General features: G+C 42.2%; 1 protein-coding gene across 3 annotated transcripts in view; it reads left to right on the top strand.

Moving 5' to 3' along the window:
* Window positions 1–13345, top strand: part of nav3 (neuron navigator 3) — a 294795-nt gene that overhangs the window by 191325 nt on the left and 90125 nt on the right. For all 3 annotated transcript variants that reach the window (XM_054624281.1, XM_054624280.1, XM_054624279.1), the window contains exon 6: window positions 8186–8254. In XM_054624281.1, coding sequence (XP_054480256.1) covers window positions 8186–8254 — 69 coding nt within the window. The remainder of the gene's footprint in view (window positions 1–8185; window positions 8255–13345) is intronic.

The raw sequence follows: 13345 nt of genomic DNA, 5'->3' as shown, positions 1-13345 counted from the left end.
TCGATTTTCATTTAAAATTTGGAATACATTTGGATGTAAACCCAACTTTTGTCACTGGTTCTTCTGCAACAATTTTTTGAAAATGTCGCGGGAGAGCTGAGCTCACTCTGCGGCGCACTCTTTAAAAGGGATGTTGAGTTTGGTAGTAGAGGTACCGTCAAGCGTCAAACAGGCAGCTAAGTAGTAAAATGCAGTTCAAGCAAAATAGGCCTGACCTCATGTGATGTAAATAGACAGAACAGGGCCCAGAAGAGCATCTGAAGGAAGGCCTGACATGCCACACATGAGCAGCATTCCCCCTGACCGGATCGAGTTGCTGCACGGTGGCTTTGTTTGGCAGTGCTGTGTGTGTGTGTGTGTGTGTGTGTGTGTGTGTGTGTGTGTGTGTGTGTGTGTGTGTGTGTGTGTGTGTGTGTGTGTGTGTGTGTGTGTGTGTGTGTGTGTGTGTGTGTGTGTGTGTGTGTGTGTGTGTGTGTGTGTGTGTGTGTGTTGGTGTGTGTGCAGTTAGTCCCAGCGCTTGAGGAGAGAGGGGCATGTGGGTAAGATGATATCGTCAATCGCTTTAACCCCACTCTGGTTGGACGAGTTAAGAAGTGGTAGCGATGGGGTCGATGTAACGTGTGTGTGTGTGTGTATGGGGGGTTATTAGGGGCACAGCTGCCTCCCATTCCCACACTCCCGCCATACACCACCACCACCACCACCACAACAGGTGGAGAGCCCTCTGGCACACATACTGTACACAGCAAACAGTGAAGTTTGAAGCACACTGCCGCATCAGCCCAGCCAGAAAAAGCATGCCAAGCCAATCACACACACACACACACACACACACATACTGTTATGTTAAGTTCACCGTCATAAAGTTGGTAAAGAGATACTATTTAAGGACCAACATGAATGGGAGAACATATAAATCCATGGAGGAAAAGTCTGTCTCTGTGAACTGGTTCAGTTCATTTTCTAACGGACCCCTCATGCCCTTGCAGCCCCAGTAATGTCTCACTCCCCGGAGCTGATAAGTTAATCACGTCTGAACGTCAGAGGCCACAGCGGAGGTCAGAGGATCAGCCCTTGTCTGTCAGCGTTAAAGTGAGCCATTAATCTGTGAGCTTTTGGGGACGTTCCCGCCATTCAGCATCTCTCTGTGAATAAAGGTGTGGAGAGTGAATTTGAAAAGTTGAGAAATCAGGGGAAGGATAACAAATATGTTGCTTGTATATAGTCACACATATCGTGTAAAGAAATTACCGGAGGTATGGAGGAATTTTCGATTCAAGTGTGAATCAGAATGGACTCTGGCGGTCCAAGAGTGGATGTTTGGTTGAGGCAGAATAAGAAGGATGACGAGTGTGAGAGTGAAACGTCAGTGTTGTATCCCATGTTGTTGCTAGCAGAGTGCAGGAAAACAATGTCCAAACAACATCCTCTTGTAGTTTAATAACTAGCGAGTGCCTGCTTGGGGCGTGTGCCCATTTGGAACCGATTGCTTGGCTCTAGGTATTAATACTCGAGAACCGATCATCGCCGTTGTAACTTTAGTACACCCAGCATCCAGAAGCAAAAGTGGAGTCAATGAACCACAGCCTTTTAAGGCCCGCTGTGGACGACACCCTTGACCCTGAAGCTCTGCCCCCGCTGCACTATGGCTTGTTTATTCAAGTTTATACATTTTTCGACGTGTCGCATGTCCAAATTGAACCGAATTTTTCACTGCACTCCCTTGAGTCTCCGTCAATACACCCGCCAAGTGTGTAGTAGATCGGATGAATGGTTCTCAAGATATGCAGAGGACAAACCGACTGATTCCTTTTAAGTTGTTATGGGAAGCTCTTATAATGCAGTGTTACTGCTGCACTTTAAAAAAAATAATAAAAAAAAAACTTCTGAGGTGACTGCAGTGTTACTGCTGCACTTAACTGAAAAAAAAAAAGGAGCTTCTGAGGTGACTTAACCTCTTAAATGCAACTGACTCACTGGTACAGTCAGTCATCACAAACTCATGCAGTGCTTTCAAACATCATTTAAACCCACAGAAGTCTTTTTTTGCATTCCAACGGAGATCACAGAGCTTTCCAAAGCAGAAGGAGATCAGATATTTCAGTATAAAATGACGCAGCTTGAATATTTCAATATGATGGAACGATGCAGCCATGTGATCTTGGGTTTGAATAATCCACTCATTATATAGTTTTAATGAAGAGCAGGAGCAAGTTGATACAGAATTTATATATGATGCTTTCAGACAGTCGATTCCAACCTTAAAGTTATTTAAGAGTAAGCTTAAGTAAGAATAAGAGGTTAATATTTGCTGCAGCAGTGTATGCTGGTGGTCTCACCCAGACTGTGTAGACTTGAGTTTATGTGAAGAGTCCCCTGAAGTAGCATCTAACTACTGCATAAACTGATGATATGTCTGGTGTTTAAGTATGCTTTCTCTGCACTTTTCATATTGCGCTGTGTCAACTCCGAATCATTTAAAAGATTTGTAACATTCTTTTTGTTTGAAGGCTTTATGCCTGGCTGGCGTACAGACTGCCTTTCCTTTTTACACACTTTTGGAAGCACTGAAATGTAATTAAATGTAGTCATAAAAAAATTTCTAATTCTAATTTTCCACGGTGATGAATTCCTGTGAGCCTACCCGAGCCTGATGATTAAGCATGTCTGAGTAACTTCATAAACTATCAGATAAGCCCAGGAGAATGGATGTTTTCAAATTTCATAACGTTAAGCTTTTTAAATTATCAAATTATCTGCCTCACAGATTGACACTGGCGGAGACACGCACTCACACACACACACACACACACACACACACACACACACACACACACACACACACACACACACACACACATTTGGCCTACTGCACATCTAGATGGGATGTGGGGGAGCTTTCTATAGACAGCACCTGCTGGCCTGACTGGTGTCTCTGGGGCAAGGGATGTATGGGACTATGTGTGTGTGTGTGTGTGTGTGTGTGTGTGTGTGTGTGTGTGTGTGTGTGTGTGTGTGTGTGTGTGCGTGTGCGCGTGACTATGTGTGTGTCTGTCCGAGGGGAACTCCCCATTGGACAGATCGCGACAGCCCGGAGCCACGGGAGGTTGTCGGTGCTCTAGAAGGAAAGGGACCGGGCCTGGCAGGGCGCAGCAAAAACCCTCCCTCTTTAACTCGCCATGTCCCGGGGCGAACAAGTTGACCCCCCGGTGCGGCGCTCCTCACGCCTGCCGACCGCCGTGTCACGCGACAGGAAGAGCCGTTTGCCCTACGGGAGAGCCAACAGCCTGGCCAAGCCCGACTTGTCTCCTAGGTATTGTTCTAGCGTGTGTGTGTGTGTGGATCTTGGATCTTAATGGAAAACAGACGGTGATTTGAGGAGGATGGATTAGTGCCAGAGGCATCATGAACTGGTAAATGGTTTGGTTCCACTTGTCCTGTTTTTATTTGTATCAAGCTTTTTTGTCATAGGTTATTAATGCATTGATATGGATATGAACACTTTCTTGATCATTGTCATGGGATACTGTCAAGGTCTTAGTTTAAGTCTTTTATAGGTATTTTGTACCGCGTTTGTGTGCGTGTTGAAACTCTCTTTAGGTTTAGTTTGGTAACTATCTGTTGATAAATTTAAGATATGTGTTTGTATTGCAACACTTTCTACTGCATCCTGAAAAAATGTTAGAATCTGAAAAATACTAAAATGACCTATGTTAATTAAACAAGTAAATACTGGTGTACCGCTGTTATAGCACCAGAACCTCATAGGTTGGGTTGGTCTTTGGCGTACAAACCAGTTCACTTCGATGACAAAGTCATTGCTGTATTCATCCTATGTCCTGTTTACAGTCAATGTTTATTTAACCTAGGGGAGGCAGATCAGAAAAATGTGAATATGAATTATTTTGATCACCGTTTTTAAAAGCACTGATAAAGTATGACTTTGTTTGGATAAGGGTGCCAGGTAATAAAACCTAATCATGGGTCGTTTTAAAGGCAATGACAAGTTATTTATTTTTGGTAGTTTATTTCAGAACATTTAATGTCTTTGTCTGAGATTTGATAGCAGAGGAATGACTGGAAACAAAGTTTTGACAGTCTTAAATAAGTCTGCAATATACTTCATCATAAGTACTCGTTGAGTGGTCCAAGAGCTTCGGAAACCCCTTTCATCCATTCTTCCATCCATCCATCAATCCGTCCACCCATCCATGCATCCATCCATTTGTCCATCTACATTTCGGAACACTTTTGCTTTCCAAAATGGTTGGACGACACATCATATAAAGTAGTTATTTTCTAGCATAACCTAGCACTGAAAGTTCTTGTGAATTGGAAGTTATAGCGTCTTTATCTTCTGTATTCCCCTGTGAAACGGTTTATTTGAGCATTATACAGTTACAAGAGTGATTTAAATCAAACGATAGAGAGACCTCTACACACACCTATATTCTAAAAGATTTAGATTGGATTTCATGATATTATTGTTTGAGAGTTAAGAGCTTCAACTACTGTGGATTCTTCTGGGTACTCCATTTAATGCTGGCGAGACGCAGCATACTGTTAATGCATGAAGAGCAATTTTCACAGCAGCTGCCTGTGGATGCTAAGTGCAACATGCCTACTATTAGAAATAGCTAATTTAAGAATGCAGATCAAGCTTTGAAGGGGCTAAGATGGACAGACCTCCCCCTTCTTGGACACGAAGGTCAGATGACATCTCATTACCTGCTGTCATCACGTTGGCCTTTAATGCCTGAGTGCACGCCATTTTGGATCTCAAACCCACCAGTTTGCGTCTGCCCTCAGAGCTGCGGCTATAATCAGGCTGAAACTGATATAGCTCACATTTAATAGGACAGCGAAGGCGTCCAATATGGCCTGCATGTGCGCCGCAGTGTCGTGGACTATTAAATGGAGGCCCCGTTGATGTATGTTGTATTGGATCAAACATGACAGACTGTAACCCCCGTATTCTCCCCTTCACCTCCACCCCATCCTTTTTCCCCAGTCCTAAATCCTGCCCCTCATGTGTTCTGGTGTCTCTTTTTCCACATTGGAAATATCTTAAATTCTGTGGGTTGGATGAGCACTTCGGACTCGGGACTCTATACCATTGCCTTCATGTTTCAGTGCACTTCATAATGCAGGAGGTGGGGGGTATGGGGGTCAGGATGGGCCTTGTGGTGGAAAAATGAACCACAGTACCCCTGATTTATTTATTTTTTTACTGTCATATACAACTGTGGGCTGCCTCTACGTTAGCTTCACTTACATTACCTTCACTCAAAATTCTGCTGCCTTTTTCACCCTTAAAAAAAAGAGAAGATACAAAAAGAATGTTAAAGCACAAAAGCTTTGATTAGAGAGGAACGTGATGCACAAATTTAAGCTCGACCCCTTTTTTCCAACGAAATGCTGAAAAGTCGTTTTGGAGTGTGACAGGCTCCATTAATATCTGTCTAAGCAGGCCCTGTCTGTGTGCTAAATGCCATTTAGGGTATTTAATAGAGCACAAAACATACCACTGGGAGATGAAATGTGGTGCGGGCCGTGGGGGAGCTTTGGAAAACGAAGAAGAAGAAGAAGAACATATTTAGTCGACAGACACCATTAACCAACGTGTCATGTATCATATAGTTAATTAATGACGTGACGCGGCGGTGCTAGCCGCTATAATGGGAAACTAACCTGAACTTGTTTCCCCTCTGTTCTGCTGTCTGCTCCGGAGCTCGTTAGCATAACGCCGCGTCATGAAAGCCTGCAAGGTCAATCGGCAATGTACAGTGACTCGACAGAGACTGCGAGTGGGAGAGGGTATGCATCTACAGCAGAGGCAGACGAGAAATGTGAATGTGTGTCAGAGAGAATAGGAACCCAAAGACACACTTTTAAGAGATTTAGACGGCGTATTCAAATTTTGCTCAGCACCTTAAACGATCATTGTCATTCACAGCTCGACCTCTCTGGACAAATCATTGAATATCACACTGTCGCTGGCTCTGTAACGGCTGATTTTTTTCCACAGAACGATGAAAAAGATTCAAGATATTGACTGCAAATCACCCCTAGTCCTTTTGTTGTACCTGCAGTGGAGGCTGCCAATATATTCATCATCAACAGATTTTTATAAAAGTTATGGCTAGTATTTGGGCTGAACCCTATGCCTTATAATACCAGTGACTGATGGTATATCTGGGGCGTGCAATTCTTATGATATATGATTCATGTTTTTTTCAAATTTCTTGTCTCTGTGATCATTTTCTACTCAGAGCAATATTATGACTCACTTGTACTGTTGGTTCTCCGGTAATGGTTTCTCTGCTGAACTCGTTTTTATATGTACTTTTGGTCACAGTGCCAGCCGAATACGCGAAGTGCTAAAATGTAAAAGTCTGTTGGCATTTATTCATATTCAGTTTCATGCAAAGTTGAGAACTGCATGCCAAAAGCAGACAGAGCAGAAAATAAGATGTCTGCAGTGCGTCACTCAGCCACCCAGTATAGGTAGTTTATTGTCTCTGTCCACTTTCACTCACCAACGCCAAACCAGCGGCCCACAATCACAAAACAGAGGACAAGTTGTTCCTCGTTGTCAGAAGAGACAGACGTCTAAACAGGCTGCTGGTGTTTGTTGCGTCCTCTGTCCTCCGGCTGAAGCGTACAGCTCATTGGAGAGAGAGGAAAGTTTGAAGACAGCATCATAGTTGTTGAACTTCTACGGCTCTGTGACTCCCTCCGCAAAAGGGACTAATTGAAAAACTCAAGTTTCTTTCTTTGGTCAGCCTGTGGAAGGTATGAATACAAGTCTGTTATTCTCTATGAACTGATTTATTTGTAATATTTAACAGTTATGAAGAAATCAATTTCATGCTAGCTGGCAAGTACAGTCAGCATATTGTTTGTCCTTTAATTTAAATTGTATCCTTTGTCGAGTTACTGTGACCTAACTGTGAAATTTCCTGGTGAGTTTACAACAACCGCTACCACAGTCTTTGTCAGCAACCATTTTCCTATAGTCATTGTCATTATTTTTGATGTAAAATGGTTCATACTCCTGTAAATAACTGAGTCTGTTTTAGCTAATAATGTTGGTGCCCATTATCAAAGCCTGCCTGCCACAACACTGCCAACAACATAATATTTTGTTTTCAATTTCAACCCTGGTCTTTTATTCTATGTCTGTGAGTGTTCATTTTCATAATTTGCTTGTAAAAATGCAGTTTGTTTAAAAAAGTGAAATAATAGAAGAAGTGTGTTCTTGCTAACATTATGCTAGCTGATGTGCAGTTAGCCCAAATGTCCATGGAGAACCTTTCCTTCCTCTTTGGCAGAAGTTACAATTATACTATTGCTTAGAGTGGGGAGTAAGATCGCTTGCTTTTTAATAAAGCCAGCCACAAACAATATGTTCTCGAGGCATTTAAGCTTGTAAAAAAAAAAAAGAAAAAAGAAGATATGAGTGATAGAGGGGCTTCTGAATAGAGGCTCTGTTCACTCAGTTTATGAAAACAAGTGAGAAACACTCACATGGTTTGTAAGTCACACAGTTCCCACAGGACGTTACACTCAGAACATTTACTCACAGGAATAAACAGCAGCCTCACCACCTGGCCTTCGACTTTACATTGTTTACAAGGTGTAGGCATGATGATTAAAGGCACGTCTTTGTACATAAAGCACTCCACAAGTAGCTTAACTACTTCCTGTTAAATTGGAACGGAGGGGCAGCCCGCCTTCATTCCCGTCTCTTAGAATGACTAACGGTGAGTGTTGGGTTATAAACTGTGACTGGTGCTGTGGGCATTTCCCTTTCGCCTATGCCTCGTGTGTTGGGATTCTTGGGGTTTTTCTTCAAACGATGCCACCGTGAAATTCTCGATTGTGAAAGCCTCTCGAACTGTTTTATAAATGGCTTGGGAGATGTTGTTGGCTTAGTCATACGCGCGTGGTTATAAACATATGTGAGCCATCATGTGCAAAAAAAATTAATGTGCTACAGTACAGCACGTGGTATGTGCCTCTTCCTTTCTCTCCCCAGTTATTTCCTCTGCTTCTATCTGAATGACCCCTCTCACGCACATTATTACATGAAGGCATGGATTAAGAAAATTCCAACAAGACGCTGGTTTCATTCCTCTTCTAACCATGTTAACGGTCCCTCTGTCATCTGCTCTCTCTTCAGTCTCACAGCGCGATATGCAAGTCCTCCGGGCCACAGTGGAATAGGGTCCCCTCAGAAGAAAAACACAAGGTAAATATGGTACACTTCATGTACCTCCTTTATTTTATGGATTCTTTGTTGTCTGTGTTTTTCAAGGGCTTTCTTCATGACCCTTGTGATGTTTCCATCTAAAGATTCCATGCTTTTGTGATATTGTGTTACCACCTCAGGGAGGTCAAAGGTCAGGGTCAGCTACAGAGCAGCTGGTAGGGTTTCAGTGTTTTGCTAAAGCATACTTTCAGCAGGGCGTAGACGTGCCTCAAGGCAGCTTCTAACAGTGCCTCGGAGTGAAAAGATGATCTCACTTAATGTGCTAAATATTCATTATAACACTCCCTGTTACCTTTTCACAGGTGATTTGGTATAATTAAAATGCGGCCAACTCGGCAAACGTGTTATTATACAGGTGCTTGTACAGCATTTCCCTCTAAACCAGTCTGTCTGATTATAACGCAAGTGAGAATTTATGACAATATCTCATTTGAAATGACTCACACCAACTTTACAAAAAAAACATTCACCTTCACACGTCACAGTCATGTCCACAATATCTGAATGACCAGTGGCCGCTGGGGAGCTCGGTGCACAAACACATAAGTGAGTCTTTTGCACAGGTTGCTAGAATCACACAAAAAAAAAGAAAATCCAGGATTACAGCAAAGTTTTCACTCAAGTAGTTACTTGCACCAAATCTGTCCTCAGTCCTGCGCTTTTACTACTTGAGAAGTCCTGTTCCGTGTGCTGTGTCCTTTGAGAATACCCCTTTTACACATCTTGGCAGAAGAAGCTGCTGCTAAATAAGCCACCAGACATTATAATGACACTCTTTGTGTTGCCAGGCTCTAGGCTGCAGCCAGCAGTCAGGGAACCACAGGCTTCAGTGACTCTCCTCTGTGTCACGTGTGAGCTGGTACACCTATCAAACACACACACAGGGCCACTGGCCTTACAATCTTTTCGTTAACATATAAGCATTGAGGCCCTCACACATGTGAGACCCACACATACTGTACGTACACACCCCAGAGTCCAGTTGTCTGATGCCCGAAGCATTTGTTCCAGCTCAGGGGCAGAGGGAAACGGCGTGATGGCAAATAATTCCTCTCCATCCGCCACTGAGCAATGACAAAAATGCTGTAGCCAGCAGCTCCAGCCCGATGGGAGGTAATCGGCCCCTCTCACATCACTGACAACAACCCTCAATGCTGCTGCTCTGCAGAAATAGCTTTTAGTTCCCGCACAAAAATTAATAAACACACACAACACAATGGTGATATTGCAACCATTTGCCCGGTTGCCATCCGATAAGCGTGATTATCACTTTTAATTGCTTTCTTGCCATTTGAGAAGTAATTTTTAAACACAGTGAACTATCTCCTCTCCTATCCCTGAAGCAAGGACGTTTTAGCACAATTCAAGTCTATGCTGTACTGAATGCTGCGAAGAGCGTTCCCCTCAAGGTGCTGGAGTATTTTTTTTTTAACTTTTAAAACATTCTGCTCGTTAGCCAGAGCTAAAGGAACCACCCACTTTACAACAGCAACAACTGTACTCATATACAGTAGAGAACTTCCATTGTTCTTAACAGGGCAGAACACGACCACTGATTTTTTGTGTATGGTCGGTTTTATGCTTGGATTTCCAATAATGAGTAACTGGTTATTATTGGGTGCCACTATAGAACTTCTTCAGTATCGGGTTGCTTCCTCTTGTTGGTACTCATTTCTTTCTCTCTTATCAACCGCTCTGTGGTCCTGTTTTATGAGGAAAACTGTGCACTGTTGGGCAACATCATGCCTTTAAAAGAATATAGCTGTTTGCAAGCTTTAGCTCCTTAACTACAACTTATCAGCCATTGATTTCCATTCATTTTTGTACAAACTCAATCAGCGCACTCTTTGACACTTAAGTTGTGTAATCCAACAGAGTAGACATCAAGTCTGCAGTCACATGAGTCTGCTTATTGATTTTCATTACATACAGAGTTTATTCACACACACACACACACACACACACACACACACACACACACACACACACACACACACACACACACACACACATATCTTCGAACTCTGCCTTAATTTGGATCTGAACTACACTCCTGTAAAGTAGTATCTTGCACAGTTGCGTTGCTATACCAATGACAAAATCTGTCCACAGACATAAAAAGACATATATAAACACCAGGCAGGGAAAATGCCCATAGGTTGGAAAACGCTCACCAGAGTCTGTCACCAAAACAGAATCATTGTCCAGAATTTACCATTTTCCATTCTCCAGCTCCAGTTTGCTGTGATGCATTATCAAACATGTATTTTGGAAGATGAAAGAATCTTATGATAAAAGGGACTTCCCTCTGATTTCCATCTGAATTGTCTCAATCTCACCCTCATTTCCCCTCTGTTTACCTCTCATTTTCTCTTGCAGCTACACCATTTCTTCTCTGATTCTCTCCATATCTGCATCCATTTCCCTCTCACTCCCATTCTCTCAACTCTCTCCTTTGTTCTTTTTCATGTGTCTCCTTAGTTCTTTTCGTTTTTTCATCTCTTAATTGTTTTGGTGTCTCACTCTCTACTATGTCTTCCCTTGTTGATTGTACCTGTGGGAGCTAAAGCCCCCTAGCTACTGTTATCCGTGCATGTGCGTGTACGTGTCTGCGTTCAGGGTCATGTAGAAGCTTTTAGTTCTGCTTTGTTGTGAGATATTTATTTTGAACATCAAAATTCAAAGTCTCTTTTCCCACCCTGTCCTTTCTACGCTATTTATTATGGGGCTGCTACTGTACTAGTCCACCTGTTGGACCACCTCTGCAGCTCATTGCAAGTCTCTGCTCTCAGACCTGGATCAGCATCTCTTAACAGAGTCAAGTCTGCTGGTTTTGTCACAGTCTGATCAGAGGAGTCAGAGGAACTGAATGTCGGCACATTTGCTGCTTCTCGATGTCATTTTTTTTTTTTGCACTTGAGCACATTTTATTTTTGCACAACTGCCTGTATAAAACAACATTTGCATTGTTCAGCACATGGACTGACTTATTAGGCAGTTTTGCTCTGACTGCACGCAGTTCAGCTTGCCTAAAGAGCCGCGCTCTGTTTATTTTTTAGGGGAGACACCCAAAGTAAACTAGAATATTTTCCTCATCTGTGTTCTCATTGCATCAGAAAATGCAGGGGATGGTAAGTCTGAAAAGCCTCTAATTAGCATTAGCATTAAATGCTTTTTATCCAGAGGTGTGTAGTATGTGAAAACAGTGCTACTCCATGTATCAAATTATATAACAGTTTACCAAATTAAAAAAAAAGCAAACTAAATACACTTAAGTAAGAAAGTATCTGTAAACTTAGATGTGGATTGTGCAAAAACATGCTCCATCTAACACGTTCCAAAGAGAGAGTTAGTGAGCAGGCAGCAGTATGTGTCACAGACTACATCTATTTGTTTTTGGATCGCCAGTTCTCATCCTTTATTTGGACTCGTTTTGGTATGAAATAGATTCTGGTCCAATGATGCGCCAGAGGCCAAAAGACAGATCATTAGCTTTTCTTAATTCTGCTGCGTTACTGATCTACATCTTAAGTGTTTTAAGGACACACAATATTAAGAGTTAGCCCACTATTGATTTGGTACAAAATAAAGTTGACCCACCCGGCTCCTGTGGTTTGTTTGAAAAATAGTGTGTAGAAAAAAAGCAGAAACTTCCAGATGACTTTCATCATAGCTCCATCTATTTGCCAAAGGAATAAAGCAGCACTTCAGGCAGTGTAGGGAGATATTACTCAATAGTCAGGTTTTAAATCAATGCTACATATCAATTTCTATCTTGTTTTAGTTTTATTATATAAAAGCTTTAAAGGCAAAATGGAACATATGAAATATGTTTTTCTTTTTCCCCCTGCCGTGGTCGTTTTTTTTTTTCGACCACTTCAGGATTCCACCCTTTAAAAAGAATTTCCCCTCCGACATCTCGGCTCCATCTGCGATACAGACGCAAGTGACATACTCGCCGTAGCGAATTGATTATCTTTGTTAGAGGACATCATGACAGCCTTCATACAGGGAGGCAGAAAGACACCAAGTTGTTAGAATCTATTCAAGGTTTTCTTTTCTTATTTCTTTCCCTCTTAAAAGTTACAAAGACAAGACTATGAATGGAAACACCCACGGCCCTCTGATGCAAGCAAGGTCATCCCTCAATACCCGTTTTTTTCACTATTACCGTCCTTTACTCCCACATTTTCAGCTGGGAGATTTTGTGACTGTATCTCGTATTTCTTTCTCTTGTCAGACGTATTTTGATAGGATGGAATTTAGCCCACAGTAAAGTCACGACACGCAAACAAGCAATCTAAAAAGATGAATATATATATATATGAAATATATATGGTATGGACCACACTTAACTGTGATGTAAAAAGCAGCCTTTGAAATCAGTTCATGAAAATCACATCAAACCACAATGATAATAAATCCAACATTGGCGTAAATCTTGTTAGCCAGATGCCAGATCTGTTTTTGGAACAATTTACTGACAAATGGCTGAAAGCATCTGGCATAACACAATGCGTGTAAAGTTATTGTTCAATATCAACAGGTTTTTGATGAGATAATTCTTTTAGCGCCCTCCCGGGTATCGAGAAAACCCTCCAGCTGCGGCGTGACAAATCAACATTTGACACTGGCAGGCTTTGATTCTGTCGAGAGAGAGATGTGTGTGTGTGTGTGTGTGTGTGTGTGTGTGTGTGTGTGTGTGTGTGTGTGTGTGTGTGTGTGTGTGTGTGTGTGTGTGTGTGTGTGTGTGTGTGTGTGTGTGTGTGTGTTGTTTTTTTGTTTGTTTATGTATGTTAGAGGGTGGAGAGACTGACTGAAAACACAGACCTCCTTTGTAGTTTTTTGTGTCTTTGTTTCAGTGTCAGTAGAGGTACAGCAACTAATAGTGACTACACATGGAGGAGGAATAAAGGGCCTTCACACGTCTCTTGCTGTCTTTCTATATTCTGTCACTTTGCTTTACCAAGTTCACTCCTCCTTTCTTTTTCAGCCCAAGAGGAAACACACAATGTCTTTCAGCACTCTCTTGATCTCTCTTCATTTTACACACTGACGCAGGCCGAGCCC

The sequence above is a fragment of the Anoplopoma fimbria genome, chromosome 23 (assembly GCF_027596085.1).
Source record: "Anoplopoma fimbria isolate UVic2021 breed Golden Eagle Sablefish chromosome 23, Afim_UVic_2022, whole genome shotgun sequence".
Lineage (NCBI taxonomy): Eukaryota > Metazoa > Chordata > Actinopteri > Perciformes > Anoplopomatidae > Anoplopoma > Anoplopoma fimbria.
The sequence above is the reverse complement of the archived record's forward strand: the minus strand, read 5'-3'. Positions and strand labels throughout refer to the sequence as shown.